Source organism: Chrysochloris asiatica, unplaced genomic scaffold (assembly GCF_000296735.1).
Source record: "Chrysochloris asiatica unplaced genomic scaffold, ChrAsi1.0 scaffold00011, whole genome shotgun sequence".
NCBI classification, from domain to species: Eukaryota; Metazoa; Chordata; class Mammalia; order Afrosoricida; family Chrysochloridae; genus Chrysochloris; species Chrysochloris asiatica.
The window spans coordinates 31432055-31455958 of NW_006408529.1; the positions used below are offsets into that span (position 1 = coordinate 31432055).

At 40.3% G+C, this 23904-nt stretch overlaps 1 protein-coding gene across 2 annotated transcripts in view; it reads left to right on the forward strand.

Annotated features, from left to right (window-relative positions):
- The window catches only part of DLC1 (deleted in liver cancer 1), a 594809-nt gene that overhangs the window by 320829 nt on the left and 250076 nt on the right, over window positions 1-23904 (forward strand). Inside the window, exon 1 of one of the 2 annotated variants that reach the window (XM_006834478.1) lies at window positions 6630-6807. The exons of the other annotated variant lie outside the window; for it this stretch is intronic. Coding sequence (XP_006834541.1) covers window positions 6669-6807 — 139 coding nt within the window. The 5' untranslated portion in view covers window positions 6630-6668. Of the gene's footprint in view, window positions 1-6629; window positions 6808-23904 lie in introns of those variants that run through there. 2 annotated transcript variants of the gene reach the window in all.

Genomic DNA, 23904 nt, shown 5'->3' on the forward strand with positions numbered 1-23904 from the left:
ACCTTATACAGGGTCCCTATAAGTAGGAGCTGACTTGATGGCACTTAACAACAACAACTCCTAGCTATAAAACTTTTTGAGCTTAGACTCTCAATATATACATTTATTTTAAAAATATATACATAAATCATTATACTTATGTGTTATTATATATTATATTAAAAATGGAATATTTAATTAATCACATGCAAAGATATAGATTCTTAGATTTTCATCCTACTTTCCAAGGATTATCTCGTTTACTTCCAGGTTAAAGATTGATTTAAGGAAAACCTTCATTGTGATCTATTGGGTTCAAGTACCAGTAGATTCCTCATATTAAAACCAAACCTGTTGCCATCTGTCAATTCCAACTCATAGTGAACCTACAGAATAGAGTAGAACAGCTCCCATAAAGTTCCCAAGGTTTTAAATCTTTATGGAAGCACACTGCCACATCATTTTCCCATGGAGCAACTGGTAGCTTCGAACGTCAGACCTTTTGGTTAGCAGTCAAGTGCTTAATCATTGTGCCACCAGGGCTCCTTAAATCCCTCATAGATTGTATAAACAACATTGGGAGTCTCTGACTGGCACACACAGTCAAGCACTCAACTACTAGCTAAAAGGTTGATGGTTTGAACCCACCCAAAGCCTCTTCAAAAGACAGTCCTGGTAATCTGCTTCCAAACTATCATAGCATTGAAAACCTAATGGAGCAGTTGGAGTTGCACACATGGAGTGCCATAAGTCAAAGCCGACTAAAAGGCAACTATCAACAACAACAACAATTAACTCGAGACCTTTGATCTAGAGCATTTAACTAAGTTTATCAAAGAGAAGATTTTCAACCAGCCAAAGTCAGGGCAATCCTTAGGGCTCCAGATGTAAGAGTAGAGCAAGGAGTCAAATTTGCAACTGGACCAGAGCAGATGAGCTAAATAAAGATGATCATAGTAAAATTTCAAAGTGAAAATACTCATTGGCATCAAGGAGCTCTGGTAGCGTAGTGGTTACGAATCGGGTTGTGAACCGCAAGGTCAGCAGTTTGAAACTACCAGCTGTTCCACGGAAGAAAGATGAGGCTTTCTGCTCCTGTAAAGATTTACAGCCTCGGAAACCCTATACAGGGTCGCTATGAGTTGGGACCGACTCCACGGCACATAACAACAACAACAATCTACATGCTAAATATCATTCTCCTGGAGAGGATAAAAACTAGCTGCACATCCTGAGAGTTACAGAGGCTGCATAGTACAAATGCTCCCTGTCGCGGGCCATTGGATACCTACCTAACAGAGGAGGTGAATGTCTTACAGGCCCTTGGAGGAGACACTGTGGTCCACTAAGCCTGCTGTCCTACTGTTAAGGCTGCTGCATTCATAAAGATCTTAAACAAATGGGGTATTAATAACTTCTTTCTTGCACCAAAGACCCAGATCTACGCATGGCACTGACTTTTAACAAAGTTTTCATTTCCCATCATTATTTACATTATTTTGAAAGCACCTACCAGCACGTGGGACAGCCCTGAATATTCTAATTGCTTCAAAGAAGATTTAAATGAATTGCATGAGCACACAGAGAGTGGCCAGAACACCATCATGGATTTATAATACATGGACTTGAGAAAGAATGAAGACAGAACCTAAAATGTAATAAAATTTATAATTAGTCAAAAATTATATATTAGACAAAATTAAATGGAATCTATAACACATTACCAAACTGGGATCATACTTTACCAAACTAGGTATCTCCTTGAACCAGTACCACTAGCTTAATTTATAAATTAGATCTTCACTGTCCAGGGATCTGGGAAGAGTTTGTGGCACTACCCCTAGTCATAAAGCACTAAGCCAGTGGCTAAAACTAACCCTTTTTCACAAGAAAAGAAAGTGTAAAGCTATCAAAGTATAATGTCACTGTTCCCATTTCTCAGCTAATTCCTAGTGGGGCCTTGGAAAGCTAATGGACTTCTCATATTTCCACTTTTCCCATCTGCCAAGCTGAGACAACACTCATTATCAGATACAGTCCTCACTTCTCAAGGTGATTATGTAATATGAAACTTGTAGATATCTAGTTTGAGACTTATTCTATAAATAGTGGATTCTAGAAAGCATTTTTCTGTGGCATACATTTCAATTATCCTGTTGTTGTTGTTTGTTAAGTGTTGACTAGTCTTACAACCCAGAGTGACCCTGTATAGGGTTTCTAAGGCACACAAATAAGTAAATAAAGCAAAAAGGTCATTTAAAATTAGCTATGTATTAGAATAAGGAGCTCTGGTAACGTAGTGGTTACGAATCAGGCTGCTAATCTCACAGTCAGCAGTTCGAAACTACCAGCTGTTCCGCAGGAGAAGGATGAGGCTTTCTGCTCCCGTACAGATTTACAGCCTTGGGAACCCTGTACAGGCTCGTTATAAGTCGGAACCGACTCCACAGCACAAAACAACAACAACAAATATATTAGAATGGTTTTTACATCATACCTATGATATGTGACTGTGATTATCCATAAGATATCCGTTAGGATTTAATGAATCTTCAGAAAAGAAAGGCCATGTTGCCAGCTCTATTTTGGATTATAGTAAATTCAATGATTCAAGACACCCTGCTTTAAAAAACAACAACATTTAGCTGCTCCCTTTCCCCAGTAGTCTGGGCCACACTCCTTAACCTTAGCTAAACAAAATAACGAATTAGGCACAAGATATAGAGGAATATTAAGGTCAGTTTTAAGTGATCCGAGCTAGAGAAATTGAAGAGCAATTAGCTCAGAGAAAAGGTCCCAGGGTAGTGAAGAGACAGTAGTTCATGTCTTCTTCATTCTCAACTTCCTGTGGTTCAGAGAAGGTGTCAATATATTTATTAAACTGAACTTAATCCATTCATATTGTAAATTTAGATACAACTCTCATGCTATGGTTTCCAAATAGAGCTGCCCTATGCATCTTGACCATGAAACTAGTACACTGGTTTAAAAGTTCAAATGTGCCTAGACTTTTTGAAGGAAACGGGGATAGAGAAAGAGAGACTGACCGACATTGGATATTTTGCTTTCAAATTAACCGGATCTTTTTGCTGTTGTTAGCTACCATACAGCAGCCCCGACTCATGGTAAGTAACCTCATCCACAACAGAAATGGACCATTGTGATCCATAGGGTTTCCACTGACTAATTTTTAGAAGTAGATCATTACGTCTTTCTTCCTACTCTACCTTAGTCTGAAAGTTCCACTAGAAGTGATGGCTACTACGCATGAAGAACAATGGCTGGGAATGAAACCCTGGTATTCAGCATGAAAAGGTGAGAATTCTACCACTGAACCAGGTTTCTATACAGAAAATAGAAAAAACAAATTTTGAAATTTTTTATGGAGAATTTTAACTTGGAATGGAATCTCACAGACACAGAGGTCTACATACTCCATCAGTTAGTATTCATTTCCTCTGAATTTATGCCCAGCCCTATGGTAAGGCAGAGCCCTGGTATGGCGCTGTAGGATAAGCACTCAATCACAAAGTGGGTTTGAACCACAAAGTTGGCAATTCAAACTCACCAGCCATCTCTCGGAAACCTTATACAGAGTCGCTAGGAATCAGAGCTGACTTGACAGCACTTAACAACAACAACATGGTAAGGCAAAGAAGCGGATATTTATCAAGAAGCAAATCCTTAGTTGGAAAAAATGCATTATTTTAAGTATTTGAAAACAATATAAGGGGGCTTCACAAAGTTCATGAAAAGATAGAAGTAAAAGATAGTAGATTTTTTCCATGAACTTTTTGAAGCCCCACTCATACAATTTAGGACACATGGGTTATGAATAAGAAATGGTCCTACAGCTTTCTCAGAAAGTTGAAAATAGAAATACCACATGACCCAGCAATCCCTCTACTTGGTATATATCCTCAAGAAATAAGAATAGATATATGCACACCTAGGTCCATTGTAAGGAGCCCGGGTAGCATAGCGGATTATGAACTGGGCTGCTAACTGCAAGGCCAGTAGTTCTAGTCAACTAGTTGATCCATGAGAAAAAGAAGATTTACAACCTCAGAAACTCTATACAGGGTTTGAAATAGAAATAACTTGGTGGCACACAATGACCACCACCACATGTTCACTGCAGTACTATTCACAATAGCAAAAAGATGGAGACAGTCTACATGCCCGTGTACATAACTTCAGTACATACACACAATGAAATACTTCGCAACATTGAAGAATAATGATGAATCTGTAAAACACCTCACAACATGGGTGACTCTGGAGGACATTATGCTGAGTGAAACTAGTCAATCACAAAAGTACAAATATTGTAGGAGTGAGTCCTGGTGTGGCACAGTAGGATAAGCACTCGACTACAAGGTTGGTTTGAACTGCAAGGTTAGCAGTTCAAACTCAACAGCTGCTCCTCGGAAACCCTATACAGGGTAGCTATGGGTCAGAACCGACTCAACAGCAACTATTGTAAAAAGTTCTTGATAAAAGAAACATTCTATAATGATTATGCAGGGTGGGAAGGGAGTGAAGGAAAGTTATTCTAAGACTAGAGGGTGTTGTTGTTAAGTGCCGTTCAAGTCAGTGCCAACCCATAGGATTTCCAAGGAGCGCTGGTGAGCTTGAACCTCCGACCTTATCGTTTAAACCGACTTTGTAGGCCAATGCATTAACCCACAGCGCCACACCAGGGTTGTTGTTGTTAAATACCATGGAGTCAGTTCCAACTCATAGTGACCCTACAAAGGGTTTCCGAGGCTGTAAATCTTTACGGGAGCAGACCGCCTCATCTTTCTCCCGCGGAACTGCTGGTAGTTTCGAAATGCCGACCTTGAGGTTAGCAGCCTGATTTGGAACCACTCATGTTAACATTAGATGGTGGAGCAGACAAGTGTAGAGGGATGTTGGCGGAGAGGAAAGAAGAAGGAATGGGAGGCACAGGGAAGAATACAAGAGTTAAAGTAAGTAGAGGTAAATACTGTTAACTGACGGTTGTTGTTGTTAGGTGCCACTAAGTCGGTACTGACTCATAGCGACCCTATGCACAACAGAACAAAACACCGCCCCTTCCTGGGCCAGCCTCAAGGAGTAAATTACAATCCTTGTAATGAAGCAAAGTATATGATTTGTTAAATCTGATCATCTGTAAGCCTTCACTCAGTTCAAAATAAAAAGATTTTTTCAAGACGAAATGGTCCTAGTACTTGTGAACACAATCTCACTATTTTAATAATCATTTGTCTAACTAATTAAGTTATCAAAGTTGTGTGGGAAAGTTGATGCATGTTGTAGAAATTTAGAGACTCCAGGGATCAGTGTGGGCTGAAAATGACTTCATGAATAAAAATAATTAGGATAATGGTTAGCGTTTGCATGGTACCTTGAAATTTACAAAGTGCTTTTACAACATTATCTCATCTTGCAAAACTGGCCATTAGATACTATCTTGCAGCAATATTGAACCTCAGTGCCAAACCTTGAAAGCTATAAAATGAGATTTGGAGGATGGTGAGAAAGGAGAAGATTAATAATGCATCAGAGGCAAAAAATCAGCCAATTTTATTGGCATAGAAATAGAGTTATTTGGCATGTTAGAAACTCAAGAACAGGTCTTGTAAAAGAAACAGTTGGCCTTTATTTTGATTTTGCAGGGCTTGGCTTTTTTTTTTTTTAAACTCTTTTGGGGTGCGGTTTTGATGTGCCATTAATAATGATGAAGTTCACTTACTGGGAACTAAATGATTCACAGAACCTAAGTGACATTTGAACTTTCTTCAGAGTCAAAACCTAAAATCATTTGATTTAACCACCGAAGCAAAGTTAGAGTGAAAATATGTAGAACTAATTACTGTTTTGTTTAAAACTCAGACATTCGTTTCCTACAGAGAACTCCGATGATCTGCAGAATGCTTACTACAACCTATCTTCCTAACCACAATCACAAATAAAGGTGTGGCGCTGTAGGATAAACACTGGGCTGCTAATCCCAAGGTTGGCGGTTCAAACCCACTAACTGCTCCTCAGAAAAACTCTACAGGTTCACTATGAGTCAGAACCCACTCCATGTCACTTAACAACAAAGCAGCTTAACCAGGAGTTAACTGACATACATAAAGGAGTTTGTCAAATGCAAATGCTGATGAGAATTAACCTTGAATGTTGAAGAGCACCCACCCTGCCAACTCTCTCCTCTCCCAACCTCACAGCTTTGCCTTCTGCCTTGCCTCTCCTTCAGACTCAAGATTACTTGGGTTGCTCCTTAAAGAAAGACGTGTTATTTCGTAGATTTAGTAGATGAACAGTCAAGCGTGTACCAAGTCAAGTGATTGGATTACACAGGAAGCTAGAATCGTCTAGATAACCACGAATAAAGCTTGAGCGCCCCGCGAGTGTGTCGTTGGCTCATTTGTAAGCCTTTCCAGATGTGCCAGCCGCGCGCACTTGGCGAAGGTCCAGGAGGCAGCCTGCAGCCGGCGGGGCCCAGGGCCGCAATGCGAGCCGCAATGCCTGGAGCCTAAGGGCGCTGCGCTTGCTCACCGTTTGCCGGGCGGGAACTCTCGCGCAGCACTCCTGCCGCCTGCCAGAGTGACAACCTGCAGTAAGGGAAGGACATCTTCAGGAGGGGCCAAGTAGCATGGTTGCTGCGCCAGGGCTGCGCTGAAGTCATCTGCTGGTGAATGGGGGACCCTGAGGACCACGTGATGGCGCGACCCCCGAGAGCCCCTCTGCGGAGATCCTTCAGCGATCACATCCGAGACTCCACTGCTAGAGCCCTAGATGTGATTTGGAAAAACACCAGAGACAGAAGGCTGGCAGGTGAGGGGCAAAGGGAGGAGTGAAAGGTATTCATAAGAAAACAATTGAATACACACAGTTATTAACTTGGATAATTAATGACTTCATCGGCTAAGTGAAGTTTATCACTGTCAGGACATTGTTTTTCTTCTCCATGTCTCCAGTATTTAATGTTTCTGGAGTGTTTAGGGTTTTTTAAAATTTATTATTATTCTTCTTTTCTTTTTCTTTTCCTTCTCATTTTCTAATATCTCTCTGGTTAAGGCCTGATTGTTTTCTAGTGAAGGTTTTGGGGAGTTTTGTTGTTGTTGTTGTTGTTGTTGTTTTTAACCTTGAACAGAGGTCATGAGATCAGCGGTGATGAACAACTTGCCAGCAAAGGCACTGAGTGAGCACTTTCATTCTGTTAAGGGTCAGCAGTGGGGTTTGCCTGGAGTGAGGTGGCCAGGCTTGGGCTGCAGGAGAGGCCTGGAGTCCAGGCTGTGTGTCAGTGGAGTGAAAGGCTGCTGGTATTTCCTCTGGCAGCCTACAGCTGCTCTGAGTTCCAAAAGAGTGTCAGATATGCCAGAGGCAGGCATTTGAAATATAATGAAACATAAATACAGTGCTGTGATTCAAATGTCACAGAGCCTCATGTGACACCACCAAATAGCAGACTGTGTTTGAAGAGGTACGCTAAGTAACAGATTTCTGTTCAGGATAGGAAGCATATTAGAGAATATCCTTATAAAATAGCACCTCATAATTAAAACCTCTCCAAATCCAGGAAAGGTTGCCCAGTAGTGTTTATTGCTTCTTCGTGTTGACTCTGAAAACCTGTGTACCTATGCTGTCTAACATATGGGTCAAAGATTGTGTTCTTAACCTTTTTGCTTAACTCAATTGTCTTTCGTATACTGAATGAAATGCTGAATTGTTTAAAATACTGAAAGTGGTCTCAACGTGTCAATCAAGATTTCAGTGCTGTGTGTTCTTAAAAAACAAAAAACAAAAAACAAGGTCATTTGACTTTCACATTATTGTCTTGACACGATTTGAAGAGGGAAAATTTAAGGTGTGTCATTGTGATAGGGTAGATTATGAAGATAACATGCTCATTACATACTTTCTCAGGCTGTAAGTTTGTTCCAAATGGCCATGCTAATCTTTTACTCTGCTAAAACCAAACAGTATTTCCCAGGAGATGGGAATAAACAAGTTCAGGTCTAACCATAAGGCAGGGAAGAAAGAGCAAAAGGTTTAAATTCTAGCCAGTTAATCATTGTTTTAAGGAGCTCTGGTAGCATTGTGGTTACGAATCGGGCTATGAGCCACAAGGTCAGCAGTTCAAAACTACCAGCGGTTCCGCGGGAGAAAGATGAGGCGGTCTGCTCCCGTAAAGATTTACAGCCTCGGAAACCCTGTGTAGGGTCGCTATGAGTCGGAACCGACTCCACGGCACATCACAACAACAACAATTATTGTTTTAGAATGAAATGTGGTACATTAAAGAGATATAATAAATTTGATTTTAAGTGTATTCTCTAGAAATCATTTGCACTTGGCCAGGGGAAGTTTAAAAAATAAGATATGGGAGTATAAAATTCACAAATATAATTGTTGTTGTTGTCATTAAGTGCCCTAGAGTTGGATCCAACTCATAGCGACCCTGTATAGGGTTTCTGAGGAGTGGCTGGTGGGTTTGGATTGAACCACGGACCTTGTGGGTAGTAGTCCAATGCTAACCCTAAAGCACCATATCAAGATTTCACAGCTATCATTGGTGGTGTTTGCTGTCGAGTTGGTTCCAACTCAGAGAGACCCTGAATAGGGTTTCAAAGTCTCAATCTTTACAGGAACAGAAAGTCTCATCTTTCTCTCCCGGAGCAGTGGTAGATTTGAACTGCCGACTTTGCAGTTAACAGCCCCAACTTGTAATCCATTATGCTACAGCATATAACAACAACAGTTGTTGTTGTTGAGTGCCATAAAATCCGCATGACTAAACACCAATTTACTAAATATCATACCTTTGCTGAAAACAATGTTGTTGCCAGGTGCATTTGAATCAGTTGTGACTCATCTCAACCCTATGTACAACAGAAGGAAACACTGCCCAATTCTGTGCCAGCGTCGTAATTGTTATGTGTGAGCTCATAGTTGCTGCCACTGTGTCGATACATCTCTTTGGGGAGGGGGTGGTCATTCTCTTTCTTGATGACCCTCCACTTTATCAAGCATAACATCTTTCTCCAAGGATTTATCCCTCCTGATGACATGTTCAAATTACGAAAGAGGAAGTCTCATCAAACTTGCTTCTTAAGAGCATTCTGGCTGTACTTCTAAGACAGATTTGTTTTTTCTTCTGACAGTCCAAGGTAATGTCCATATTCTTCACCACACCATGACTCGAATTCATTGATTTTTCTTTGGCCTTCCTTATTCATTTGTCCAAGTTTCACATGCATATGTTGTTGTTGTTAGGTGTCATCGAGTCGGAGCCAACTCATAGTGCCTTATGCATAGCAGACCGAAACACTGCCGATCCTGGGCCAACCTCATGATTGTTGCCACGCTTGAGCCCATTGACGCTGCCACTTGGCCAATCAATCTCTCTGAGGGTCTTCCTCTTTTCTCTGACCCTCCACCTTACCAAACATGATATCTTTCTCCAGTGAGTGGTCCCTCCCTGACAATATGTCCAAAGTGTATGACAGACGAAATTTGGCCATCTTGGCCTCCAAGGAGCACTCTGGGTACACTTCTTCCAACACAGATCTGTTGGTTCTATGGGCAGCCCATGGCAATTTCAATATTCTCCTCCAACACTATAACTCAAAAGCATCAATTCTTCTACAGTCTTCCTTATTTACTGTCCAGCTTTCACATGCATATGAGGTTATTGAAAATACCATGGGTTGGGTCAGATGCACCTTAGTCCTCAAGTTGATATCTTTGCTTTTCAACACTCTAAAAAGGTCTTGTGCAACACATTTGCCTAATGCAATGTGTCATTTGATTTCTTGACTGCTGCTTCCATGAGTGTTGATAGTTGATCCAAGAAGAATGAAGTCCTTGAAATTTTATTGAAAATACCATGGTTTGGATCAGGTGCACATTAGTCCTGAAACTGACATCTTTACTCTTTAACACTTTAAAGAGCTCTTTTGCAACAGATTTGCCTGATGTAATACATCATTTGATTTCTTGACTACTACTTCATGAGCATTGATTATGGATCCAAGCAAAATCAAGTCGTTGGAAATTTAAATATTTTCTCTATTTATCATGATGTTATTTATCGGTCCACTTGTGAGAATTTTTGTTTTCTTTATGTTGAGGTGCAATTCATACTGAAGGCTGTAGCCTTTGATCTTCAAGTCTGTTTTGCTTCCAACAAGCAAGGCTGTGTCATCTGCATATCACAGATTGTTAATAAATCTTGCTTCAACCCTAATGCCATGTTCTTCTTCATATAATCCAGTTTCTCATATTATTTGCTCAGTATACAGATTGAATAAGTATGATAAAAGGATACAACCCTGGTGTACAGCTTTCCTGATTTTAAACCATTTGTATCCCCTTGTTCTATTTAAACAACTGCCTCTCGATCATCTACTAATTTCTTATAAGCGCAAATATATCCATAGTTTGTTCTGATCCACACAGTCAAATATCTTTGCAGAATCAATAAATCACAAGTATACATCTTTCTGTTACTCTCTGCTTTCTTAAGTCAAGATCCATCTTATATCCACAATGATGTGCCTCGTTCCACATCTTTTGAATCCAGCTTGAATTTCTGGCAATTCTGTCGATGTTGCAACCATTTTTAAAATATCTTCAGTAAAATTTTACATGCATATAATATTGACGATATCATTTGATGATTTCCCTATTCCATTGGGCCAGCTTTCTTTGGAATGAACACAAATAATGAGTTTCTTCTAGTCAGCTGAGCAGGTGGCACTGTCTTCCATATTTGTTGGCATAGAAAATTGAGTTCCTTCAGTGCTGCATCAGTTTGTTAAAACATTTCAAACTCACAGATGCAGTCAGTTTGATTCTTGTGTATTCCACCTGGCAAGGTCCAAGTGTATAGTTGCCATTTCTGTTGTTGCAAATATACTTGCTATGAATAATTAATTGGTTTTGCAAATTTCTATCAACAAGGCCATGTTTTCTTACTACCAATCCTTCCTCTTTGTTTCTCATTCCAACCACCAGTAATTAATTATCAATGAATCTTGTTTGCATGTTTGATCAATATCAGATCGAAGAAACTGGCAAAATGCTTCAATTTTACTATCTCTGGCTATAGTTGTTAGTGTATAAATTTAATATAGTTATATTGTAGCCATGTGGATATTATCCTATCATAGACAACATTGTACTTCAAGATATCTTGAAATGTTGTTTGTTTGTTTTTTATGATGAATGCAGCACTATTCCTCTTCAATTTGTTATTCTTGGCATAGTAAACCATATAATTGTTCAATTCAAAATGGCTGATACCTGTCCATTTTAGCTCACTAATACTTACAATATTAATCTATATGCATCCCATTTCATTTTTGACAATTTGCAATTTTCCAGCATAACAATAATTGTGAGGATGGCGCCGGACCAGGCAGTGTTTCATTCTGTTGTGCATAGGGTCGCTGTGAGTCAGAACTGACTCATAGCACCTAACAACAAAAGCACAACAATTTTCTTAGGTTCATAGTTTGTACATTCCATGTTCCAATTGTTAATGGATGCTTGCAGTTGTTTCTTTTTGAATTTTGCTACACCAGCAAATGAAGGTCCTGAAAGCTTTGTTCCATTCATGTCATTAAGATAAACTCTCCTTTGAGGAGGCAGGCTCTTCCCCAGTAATATTTTGAGTGCCTTCATACTGGAGGGACTCATGGCTTCGCACTGTATCTGACCATGTTCCACTGCTATTCATAACATTTCCAGTGGCCAACCCTTCAGAAGTGGTCCACCTCTCCTTCTTTATAGTCTGTCTTTGTCTGGAAACTCCGCTGAAACATGTCCACAATAGGTGACCCTGCTGGCATTTAAATTACTGGTGGCATAGCTTCCAGAATCACAGCAATATACATGCCATCACCACAGTATGAAAAACTACAGAAGAGTGTTTGCTTGCAAGAAAGGAGGGTAGAAAGTCCAAACCTTCCTCTCCAATTTATGTTGCAAAGTTAATGAGCTGATAGGTAAAACGGGTTTGGAAGCCCCTGGAGGAAAGTAATTCTGTTAATAGTACTTGAAATGTCATTTCCTTGATGATCATTACCTTGATGACTTTCATTAAGTTTCTCAAAAATGATCTGAGACACACACCTACACCATAATTTACCAGCACTGGAGGCACAGTGGTTAAATACATCTCTGTATTTTAAATACATCTCTGCAGAACAAAGATGTATCAATCTGCTTCTGTAAAGATTACAGATTAGAAAGAAGTTTTATGGTCTCTATGAGTAAGAATTGACTCTCTGGCAATGGGTTTAGTTTTTGTTTTCTTTTACTTCTTCTACCCTAAATCATTTCGTGTACAAAAAAACTTTTCATTTTCCTAAAGTCATTTATATATTAAGCAGGATTCTGTCAGTTATTTTTAAGGTACCACAGTTTGATATAAACAAAATACAAAACTGCCACAAAGGTAAGGTCTTCAGGTTGTAGGGAAAGACAGAAGTGAGTATTTTAGTCTCCATCCACAATTCCCTTGGGTTCTTTTTCCTCCTATCCTCTCTATGACCACCATTCTCAATCCTACAAGTGCAGTCTTCGTTCCTTAGGGTAGATGTTGGCACGGAATTGTCAGTGAATTAACCCTTTAATGATACAATGGGTAGCTGCCAACAAGGAGGCAGTCCTTCTCTAGGATCCCTGTATGTCACCTGCTATGTGGCCTTGCCTGTCTAAGCACAGCTCATTCTCTAATGCCCCCCTCTAATCATCTTTGATCCATGGTCATCTTGGCCTCTGGGTAGATTTCATTCCTGATGACCAGTTGCCCCTTAGCCCTTTGTGTGCCAGTTGTGTTGGCATTCTGGAGCATGTCTCAGACTAAAGCTTCAAAATGTATCAAATACATAAAATTATAAAATAAAAGACTGATAGTGAAATTTAGCTATCAAGTTAATTAAAAGTGATATTGTGATATAAGAATACAATACCTGCTGTTAGCCATATGGTTTTCGCTGGCCAGTTTTTCTTAGAAGTAGATCAATAGGTCCTGCTTCCTAGTCTGAAGTACCAGTGGCCTACCTTCCAACCTCATCACACCATGCAACTACAAGTAACTGACAAGCAAGTGATGTTTGTTTCAGCACTTACAAGTGATAGTTCACATAACAACAGGGTCACAAACAATGGAAAGATTTCAGAGGAGCTTCCAGACTAATACAAAGTAGGAAGAAGGGCCTGGCTACATCTACTTATGAAAAAATTGGCCAGTGAAAATCTTATGAATAGGAGTGGAAAAGTGTCTGACATAGTGCCACACGATAAGCCCCTCAGGTGTGAAGGCACTCAAAATATGACTGGGGAAGAGCTGCCTCCTCAAGGAAAGTTGGCCTTAATGACATGGATGGAGCAAAGTTTTCTGGACCTGCTTTTGCTGAAGTGGCAAAACTCAAAATGACAAGAAGTAGCTGCAAACATCATCAAATAATTGGAACATGGAATGTGTAACATAAATCTTTTTTTTAAAAAAGAGAAGTTGTCAAAAGTAAAATGAAAGGCTTGAAGATAGATATACTAGATATTAGTGAGTTGAACTCTACTGGTATTAGTTATTTTCAATCAGACGATCACATAGTCTCCTATGCTGGAAATGACAAATTGAAGGACAATGTCACATTCATTGGCTAAAGGAATATTTAAATATCTATCCTGATGTACAGTGTTATCAGTTATAGGTTAATATGCATATACCTATAAGAGAGGACTCCTGGTGGCACTGTAGGATAAGCACTGGCTGCAAACTACAAGGTTAGCAGTTCAAATCCAGAAGCCACTCCACAGATTTGCAGCCTTGGAAACCCTATACAGAGTTGCTATGAGTCAGAATTGACTTGCTGTACTGGATTTAGTTTGATTTATATGTGATACCAGTTAATATCATTAGTATTCAAATTTATGCACCAACCGCTAAAGCCAAACATAAAGAAATTTAATATTTTAAGCAATTTGTGCAATACAAAATTGATCAAACATGAAACAAACTACACTGATAATTACTAGTCATGAAGTGCAAAATTTAGAAGCAAAGAAAGATTTTTGTTGTTGTTTTTAGGTGCCATTGAGTCGGTTCCAACTCAGAGTGACCCTGCATAGTGTTTCCGAGACTGTAAATCACTTGGGGAGCAGAAAGCTTCATCTTTCTCCCACAGAGTGGCTGGTGCGTTTGAACTGCTATCCTTGTGGTTAACAGATCATGGCTTATCCTACAGCACCACTAGTGCTCCAAAGAAGAATTAGTTTATGGAAAATATGGTCTTGGTGATAGAAAGGATACTGGAGAATACATGATAGAATTTGGCAACACCAACAACATGTTCATTGAAAATGCCTTTTCCAACAACGTGAATGGTTATTGTATATGTTGATCTTGCCAGATGGAAAACACAGGGATCAAATTGACTATATCTGTGGAAGGAGATAGTGGAATTGGTCAATATTCAACCATTCCAGGATATGATCAAGAAACAATGGTATTGAATGAAGATGTCCAAGCTTCACTAGAAATATAGGAGAAAAACAAGGCTCTGAAAAATTATGGAATACCAATTGAGATGTTTCAGCAAACTGATGCAATGCTGGAAGTGCTCACTTGTCTATGTTAAGAAACATGGAAAACAATGACCTGGTGACCTGACTGGGAGAGATCCATATTTGTGTCCATTTGAAAGAAAGGTAATCCAACAGAATGTGGAAAATATCAAGCAATATCATTAACATAAGTAAAATTTTGCTGAAGTTATTTCAAAAGCAGCTCAGAAGTACACCGAAAGGGAACTGCCAGAAACGCAAGCCAAATTCAGAAGAAGACATGGAATTAGGGATACTATTACTTATGCCTGATGGATCTTGACTGAAAGCAGAGAATACCCAGAAAGATGTTTATCTATGTTTCATAGAGTATGCAAAGGCATTCCACTATATGGCCCCAAACAAATCTTATATAACAGTGTGAAGACTAAGAATTCCTAAACACTTTATTATGCTCCTGAGGAACCTGTTCATAGATTGATTGAGAAGCAGTCATTCGAACAGAACAAGGGAATACTGCATGGTTTAAAATCAGAAAAAGTGCATGGCAGAGTTGTATCTTTTCACTGTACTTGATCAGTGTGTATACTGAGCAAATGATTCAAGAAACTAAACTATGTGAAGCATTAGGAATGGATAAAGACTCATTAACAATCTGCAATATGCAGACAACACAACCCTGATTCATATCCTGTTTGTCTGAAGAGAAGAAGACTTGAAATATTGATGAAGATCAGTATCCTTCAGTATGGATTACACTTCAACATAAACAAAGTCCTCACAACTAGAGAGCAACATCATGATAAATGAAGAAAAGATTGGAGCTATCAAGGGTTTCATTTTGCTTGGCTCCATAATCAATGTTGATGAAAGCAGCAATCAAGAAATCAAAAGACATATTGCATTGTTAAAATCTGCTGCAAAAGACTTTCTTAAAGTGTTTAAAAGCAAAAATGTGCCTGATTCAAGACAATGTATTTCTAATTGCTGATGCATGTGAAAGCAAACACTAAGTAAGGAAGACACAAGGAAAATCAATGCCTTTGAATTATGGTGTTGTTGGAAGAATATTGAATATTCCATGGACTTACAGAAGAACAAACAAATCTGCATTGGAATAAGTACAGCTGGAATGCTTCCTAGATGTGAGGATGAGGGATGTTCAGCTCTCATACTTCAGACGTGGCATCAGGAGGGCTAAGTCCCTGGAGAAGAACATCATGCTTAGTGAATTAAAGGGTCAATGAAAAAGAGGAAGGTCCTTGATGAGATAGTTTGTCACAATTTATGCAACAATGGGCTCAGACATCGCAATGACTGTGAAAAGGATACAGAACCAAATGGTGTTTCGTTCTGTTGTACATAGGATTGCTATAATCGGAACCAACTTGACAGCACCTAATAACAACAGACTATTGGTGTGGCACTATGGGTAAATGCGCCAGACTGCAAAGCCATTTGAACTGCAAGGTCGGTGGTTCAAGCTCACCAGCTGCCCCTGGGAAACCTTATACAGGGTCACTATGGGTCAGAATCGATTCGATAGCACTTCACAACAACAACAATGTAACATGAAAGAGTTGCACAACATGATAATCTATTTAAAGCATAGGGGAGAACGTATGAAATAAACATTTCTAAGATACCTGTGTTCATGGGGAGTATAAGAACACTATATTGTGTGGTGGCCTTTGATTCATATCCTAGTCACCAACCAGACTGAGAAGCAATGTCAGTACTTAAGCCAGCCTTGTGAGAACTAAAGACTTTACTGTTTGGTGGTTGTACAACTGACTATAAGGCCCAGAATTGCCCAATAGTTCATCACATGAACATTTGTGGACAGAAAGATAGCGGTCACGTTTGATCTGACAGTGATTTTGAAAACGACCATAACTGGAATAGGATGAGTGTAAGTGATATGTTGTGCTATCTGTAACAACTGCTACATGAGATGGAAAATTTTGGTTTCTGTTGATGACAGAGTCACAAGGACAATTAGTCCCAATGTGTGTGTGCGAGAGAGAGGCAGTGTATATATGTGTATTTTGTTTACATTTGTCACTAAAGGAAATGCAAAATTTCAATGAGAATTTAATGAAAATAAAAATATCCTTTTTCCTCATGCAAGATCTGAATCTATCCATTCTATCCATAAGTAATACTATATCTGGTCCCTACATTAAGAATCCCTAATCAATACTACTGTCGTTAGTAAGTAAGTCTAATAAAAGATTCTCATATCCTAAGAAATTGATGGAATTCCTTGATGTGTATTTGAAAAAGCTCCAGAAGTTAAGTTTGGATGGATGTATCAATAAGATTGCCTCTAAGGAAAAATGAGAAACTAAAATTTAGGTGGTTGCTGTTAAATGCCATCAAGTCGGTTCCAACTCATAGCGACGCTTTATGGGGTGTCTGAGGAGTGACTGGTGGTGGCTTTGAGCCACTGATTTGCAGTTCAAACTGACCTTTGGTACAGTGTTTATCTTACAGCGCTACACCAGGAGTCCAAAATTTAAGTTAGAAAGATCTAAGAAGACTGAAAGCCAGGAATAATGCAGGCTACCCATGTATAGAATCGCTCATCAGTTTGGTCAATGGAATAAATGAATAAGCCAAAAAGAAATTAAATAATAGTCCATAGTTAACGTTTAATAAGGTGAAAGAAGTTTCTAGGTGAGTGCAACTGTGTGCTATGCTCACAGCTAACAGAAAGATTGGTGGTTCAAGTCCTCAGAGGCATCTTGGGAGGAAGGTCTGGTTATCTATTTTTGAAAAATCGGCCACTGAATACCTATGGGGGACACAGTTCTACTCTGGCACATACAGGGTTGCCATGAGTAGGAAATGACTCCATGGCTGCCAATTTGGTTGTTAATAAGGTGAGAACTGCATACACCTCTCCTCATTTATGGACTAGCTCGTTGTCTGAAATCTCACATTGATGACAACTCTGAAAAAACGGTCAAGCATCACCTCTTTGGCTACCCCAAACAATATCTGTGAGGCCCTGGTGGTGACGACTGAGCTCATGAGCAACGGCAGCCAACTGACCTTGGGATACTTTATCCCATTTTTCTGAAATATCTCAGTCCAACCCCAGGGAGATGGGGTGACAGCAGAATGGCGTGAAGTTTTAGGCAGGCAGAAGGAGACCAGGTGAGAACCAGGGAGATCTTGTGGGGGAAGCAATGAAGAAGGTTGTTCAGGGCTGTGGGCCCCAGGCAGATGGAGGATGAGCAGCATTCTCTCCCACAACCCGGGGCTGGTGCTGGGAGGTGACAGGTAGCAAGCAACACCCAACCACCCCCACCTCCCATCGCCCTGTGGGTTCTGCAGTGGTGGAGAAGGTGTGATGATAAAGGGGGTCCTGCAGCACCACACATGCTCTGAGAGCGGTCAGGAGCACCTGACAGTTGGTGAGTGATTGGGGGATACCACAGCACTAAAGACAGTCGTGGGCCCCAGCTCTCACATAAGGCTGATTTCACGTGGTCTTTGGAACCTAACCATGCAAATAAGTGAGAAGTGGGTGTAGTAGAAAACAAAACAAAACAAAAAAACTAACTCTATTCTCTCCATGAAGGAGATAGGACATATAAAGGAAAAAATCTAAATGTGTCACTTTCATAACTCAGCTTTTAAGAGAAAGAAAAGATACTGAACTGCCAGTGAAGAGGGCCAGAAAAGTGAGACAAATCTCTATCCAGGTGCGATTCAATGGACATAAAATAAGTTCTTCAGTATGTTTGCTTAGATCCTCCTGGGACATTTGGTTGAATATTCACTATCTTATGTCTTTTGTGAAGTAGATTTTTACGTTTCAACTCACCAGGTTTTCAGTTCACTAGTAAAATGAATGCCTGGCATGCTTTGCAGTACATTGGGTTTTGATTCAGTGGGGCATCAAGAATCCTGGCTCACTTCCAGCGAAGGGCAATCCCAGACACTGAGTCCCGTGAATTGTTTTCTGCTCATTGGTTCACAGAGCAAAGCAAGTAAGGGCATATGTAATGCTTTTTCACCATGAGTGATGTATGCCTCAAACTATGCAGGCTCCTCCAGTAAACAAAGCCTTTTCTAAACATATGCAACACTGGGCAGCTTTCAAGAGCTTTAGAGACAACCATTGGTTCATGAGACGCTGCCCTGTTTTGGGAAGGCAGATGTGAGCATGTATTTCTTGAATTAGAGATTACTATTTCAGTGAAAAGAGGAGTGTGCTGATGTCAAGGCTTGCTTTGATGAGAGACAACACATTACAGGGACTAAAAGGAGCTCTGGTAACGTAGTGGTTACGAATCGGGCTTCTAATCTCATGGTCAGCAGTTCGAAACTACCAGCTGTTTTGAGGGAGAAAGATGAGGCTTTCTGCTCCCATAAAAATTTACAGCCTCGTAAACCCAGTACAGGGTCTCTATGAGCCGGAACCGACTCCACGGCACATAGCAACAACAACAACAAATTTACTGGCTGTGACATCAGACAGCCTGGGTTTAAATCCTGGATCTTGTACTGGGTAACCATTATCACAATATCTATGGCATCAGAGTGTTTTAAGGATTCTACTATAAAGTCCTGATGTGGCTCTGTGGGTTTATGCGCGGGACTGCAAAGTCAGTTTGAATCACAGGGTCAGCAATTCAAGTTCATCAGCCACTCGTTGGAAATCCTATACAGGGTTGCTATAGGTTGAAACTGACTCAACAACACTTAATAACAACAACATTAACACTATGTAAAGTGATTGGAAGAACTACTGGTACATACTAAGCACATATCAGTTTTGGATAACTGGTGTGGTGGTGTAGGATAAGCACTGGAATGCTAACTACAAGGTCAGTGGTTCAAACCCACAAATCATTCCTCAGAAAACTTATTCAGGGTCGCTGTGGGTTGGAACTGACTCAATGACACTTAACAACAACAAAGCACCAACATTGGTTTGGCTATTATAAACAGCCCCTCCACTCTTTTTCCTTGTATCTAACTTCCTCAGCTTTACCCTGTTAGCACGACACCACTCTAATTTCTCAAGGCCTTTTGGGAAAAAACATCACCCAACCAATCCAAAAGAAGAAAAAGTAAAGACAAAGTAAAATTTCAGTAGAAAGTGTGGTTTATTTCTATATCACGGTAGAGAAGGGAGATATTGTAAGTGATTTCTGTGTGGGCCTTACTGAAGGCCCCAGTGAAATGACTTGAGAATAACAGTTTTCGCACAGTGTGGGAATCAGTCCTTGCATATGAGTTTGTCAGGTTAGCTATACACTATCTGAGTTTTCCCAAGCGAGTTGAAACCTGCTTTGAAAATAGCTCTGTAAATGGAGCCAAACATGGAAAAGAGCAACAGCACTAGCGGGACTGGGTTTCAAGCAGCATGTGGCTTGACTCTGGTATGGAAAAAGCATGCTAAATATCAAGACTGCCACTTGAAACAGATATTGAGCATACCTCTCTTTGTAAAGCCAAACGTCAGTGACTTTATTTAAAGTGTATGTGAGAACAGTCTGCGCATTTGGCCAAAGGTAACTATAATTGCAAAGGTGTGGTACAAACCAAACCAAATCAAACCCATTGCTGTGAAGTCTATTCTGATGCACAGTGACCCTATACTACAGTGTAGAACTGCCTCCATGGAGTTTTCAAGGCTGTAAAGCTTTACAGAAGCAGGCTTCCACAGCTTTCTCTTGCAGAGCACCTGGTGGGTTTGAACTGCCAACCCTGTAGTTGGCATCTGGTTGTTTAACCACTGTACCACTAGGGTTCCAAAGATTTAGTTGTTGTAGTGGTTGGTTGGTTATGTGCTGTGGAGTCAGAACCGACTCATAGCAACCCTATACAGGGTTCCCGAAGTTGTAAATCTTTACAGGAGCAGAACGCCTCATCTTTCTCCTGCAGAACAGCTGGTAGTTTCGAACTGCTGACCTTAAGGTTTGCATCCCAATTCGTAACCACTACGCTACCAGAGCTCCTTAGTAGGAGGGGTATATTAACAAGTCGTAGATCTGCTTAAGGAAAGGAAATTACAGAATAAAGAAAAAAGAAAAAAAAAATTGGATATAGAAGAATGTTCCACTGAAATTTTCTGTTTTCATGGAATGATTAAGTGTAGCTTAAAATTGGGAGTTCTTGGTTGACACAAATGATTAACATGGTTGGTTACTAACCTAAAGGTTGGAGGTTCCGTCCACCTAGAGTTACCTCTGGAGAAAGAGCTAAAGATCTACTTCCCCAACATCAGTTGTTCAAAGCCCTATGAAGCAGAGTTTGTACCTGACACACATGGGGTCTCCACAAATTGGCAGCTGTTAGATTGAAATTACAGCTCAATGTAAAGAAAACAAAAATCCTCACCATTGGACCAATAAACATTCTTATCAACGGAGAAAAGATAGAAGTTGTCAAGGACTTCATTCTTCTTAGATCAACTATCAACACTCACAGAAGCCACAGTCAAGAAATCAGACAATATATTGCATTAGGCAAATCTGCTGCACAAGACCTTTTTAAAGTGTTGAGATGTCAGCTTGAGGACTAAGGTGCACCTGACCCAAGCCATGGTATTTTCAATAACCTCATATGGATGTGAAAGTTGGACAGTAAATAAGGAAGCCCGTAGAACAACTGATACTTTTGAGTTATGGTGTTGAAGGAAAATATTGAAAGTGCCATGGCCTGTCAAAAGAACCAACAGTTCTGTGTTGGAAGAAGTACAGCCAGAGTGCTCCTTGGAGGCCAAGATGGCCAAATTTCATCTCTCATACTTTGGACATATTGTCAGGGGGGACCAGTCGCTGGAGAAGGATGTCATGATTGGTAAGGTGGAGGGTCAGAGAAAAAGAGGAAGACCCCAAACAAGATGGATTTGCAAAGTGGCATCGTCAGTGGGCCCAAGCATGGCAACATTTGTGAGGTTGACCCAGGACCGGGCCGTGTTTCATTCTGTTGTACATAAGGTCTCTATGAGTTGTTATTTACTCAGTGACACCTAACAACAACAACAGACTGAAGTTAAACTTGTCATGGTTTCTGTTTTAAATTTCTGATTCTAATCACTTACACCAATAATAATCTGTCTTTCATGAAGAGATGAAGCCAGAGAGAGGCTTTGTGCATCGCAGTTGTTTGTGTGTGTGGTCCTGGTGGGTTTGCAGTGATCCCTCTGTGCATCTCTATTTCTCGTGACCAACCATTCACTTTTGAAGCAGATGCCTGGAATTATTGGCCAAGACTGAGCTACAGAAAACACCAAAATTATCCATCCTCATAATAGTCAAATTCATAAAACTGGTACTACTGTAACACTGCTTGCTTTTGTTGTTGCCAAGTGCTGTTGAGTCAATAGTGACACTGTATCATGTTTCCAAGGAGTGACTAGTGGGTTTGAACCACGGACGTTGCAGGTAACAGTCCAGTACGTATCCTGCAGTGTCACACCAGGACTCTTGCTTGGACACAGGTCTCTGCTTTTTTTGAAATTTGCAGTCAGCGTGGCACCTGATAATATGTAGGTCATTCATCAGTTGATTGTAGTCTTCATTACAAATGGCATAATAATGATAATGAAGCTCTTGGTTTTTTTGTTGTTTTTTGGGGTTCTTTTTTTTTTTTTTTTTTTAGTGCCTACTATGTGTCAAAATCTATGCTAAGAGCTATAAAACCATGTTCTCATTTAATCTTCAGAGTAATTCTGAGAGGTTGTTGTTGTTATTGTTGTTGTTGTTAAGTGCCATCGAGTCCATTCCGACCCATAGCGACCCTGTATAGGGTTTCCGAGGAGCAGCTGGTGAGCTTGAACTGCCAATCTTGCAGTTCAAATGGCTTTGCAGTCTGGCGCATTAACCCACAGTGCCACACCAAGATTAAGTGTCATCAAATCAGTTCCAGCTCATAGAGACACTATGTAGGATTTCTGAGACTAAATTTTTGCAGGAGCAGAAAGTCTCATATTTCTCCCAGAGTGGCTGGTGAACTTGAAAAGCCTACCTTGAGGTTCAAAGTCCAGTGCTTATCCTATCACTACTATTTTTGTCCCTATTTAAATTAGTGTATAGTCTGATCAAGGAACCCAGAAAAACAAATCCGTGTTGGAAGAAGTCGTCAGAGTGCTCCATAGAAACCAGGATGGCCAGACTTCATCTCTCATTGTGATTGTTGTTAACTGCTGTCGAGTCAGTCCCAACTCATAGCGACCCTGTATGAGATTTCTGAGAAGCAGCTGGTGAGTTTGAACTGCTGACCTTGTAGTTCGCAGTCCAATGCTGATTCTACAGTGCCATACCAGGAGTCCTTATTGCTCATACTTCAGACATATTATCAGGAGGGCATTATGCTCAGTAAAGTGAAAGGTCAATGAAAAAAGGGAGACCACCAGTGAGATGGATTGACATAGTGGCAACAGCAATGAGCTTAAATGTAGCAACAATTGTGAGGATGTCATGGTGATGGGTCATGTTTCATTCAGTTGTGAAGACGTTGGTATGACTTGGAACCGACTCGACTGAGTTGGAAGCAACTCAATGTCGCCTAACACCAACAACAAAGTGGTGCAGAGGTTAACTACTCAGTTGGTAACCAAATGATCAGCTGTTCGAATCCACCATACCACTCTGTGAAAGAAGGACGTGGCAGTCAGTCTTAGTAAAGATTACAACCTTGGAAAACCTGTGGGGAGGTTCAACTCTGTCCTGTACGGTTGCTATGAGATAGAATTGACTCTATGGCAACAGGGTTTTCATTGTTTGATTGTACCTTAAAAATTCACTAGTGGGTGTTCATGAACAAAGTTCAGAAACCTTTAAATATGTCCATTATAATTCGTTAATTTCACAAATATTTGTTGAGCACTTACTGTACAAAAAGCTTTGTGTTAGGCACTGAATGACAAACAAGAAAGAGACAATCCCTGCCCACCCACAGTGACTATGACACCTGAATCCTACCTCTGTATTCAGAAGGCACCAGCATGGGTAAGGTCAACCCCTTGTTATTTAGAAAGAACTAGATAGTGTCTCGTGGGCATGCACTGGTGTCTGAAATCCACCACCGATTTGTTCTTTAAATGTGTAATTCTCAGTGGGCATGAGAAGACATTGTAAAGGGTGGGATGAGAATAGAAGCATGTATTGTTTCTAAAATATGTTCAATCAATTTCTTGTTTCCATACAACGAACTGTAGAAGTAGCACTTACAAAATCATGGAGATGGAGAAAGGAAATGTGTGAGTGGGCTGGGACAGGAGTATACAGGTGGTGAAGAAGCCTGCTTGAAGCCTGCTTTCAACCATGATCTCCAGATTCCTCTCACAAGTTGCTGTGGAGTCAGTTCTGATTCATGGTGACCCCATGG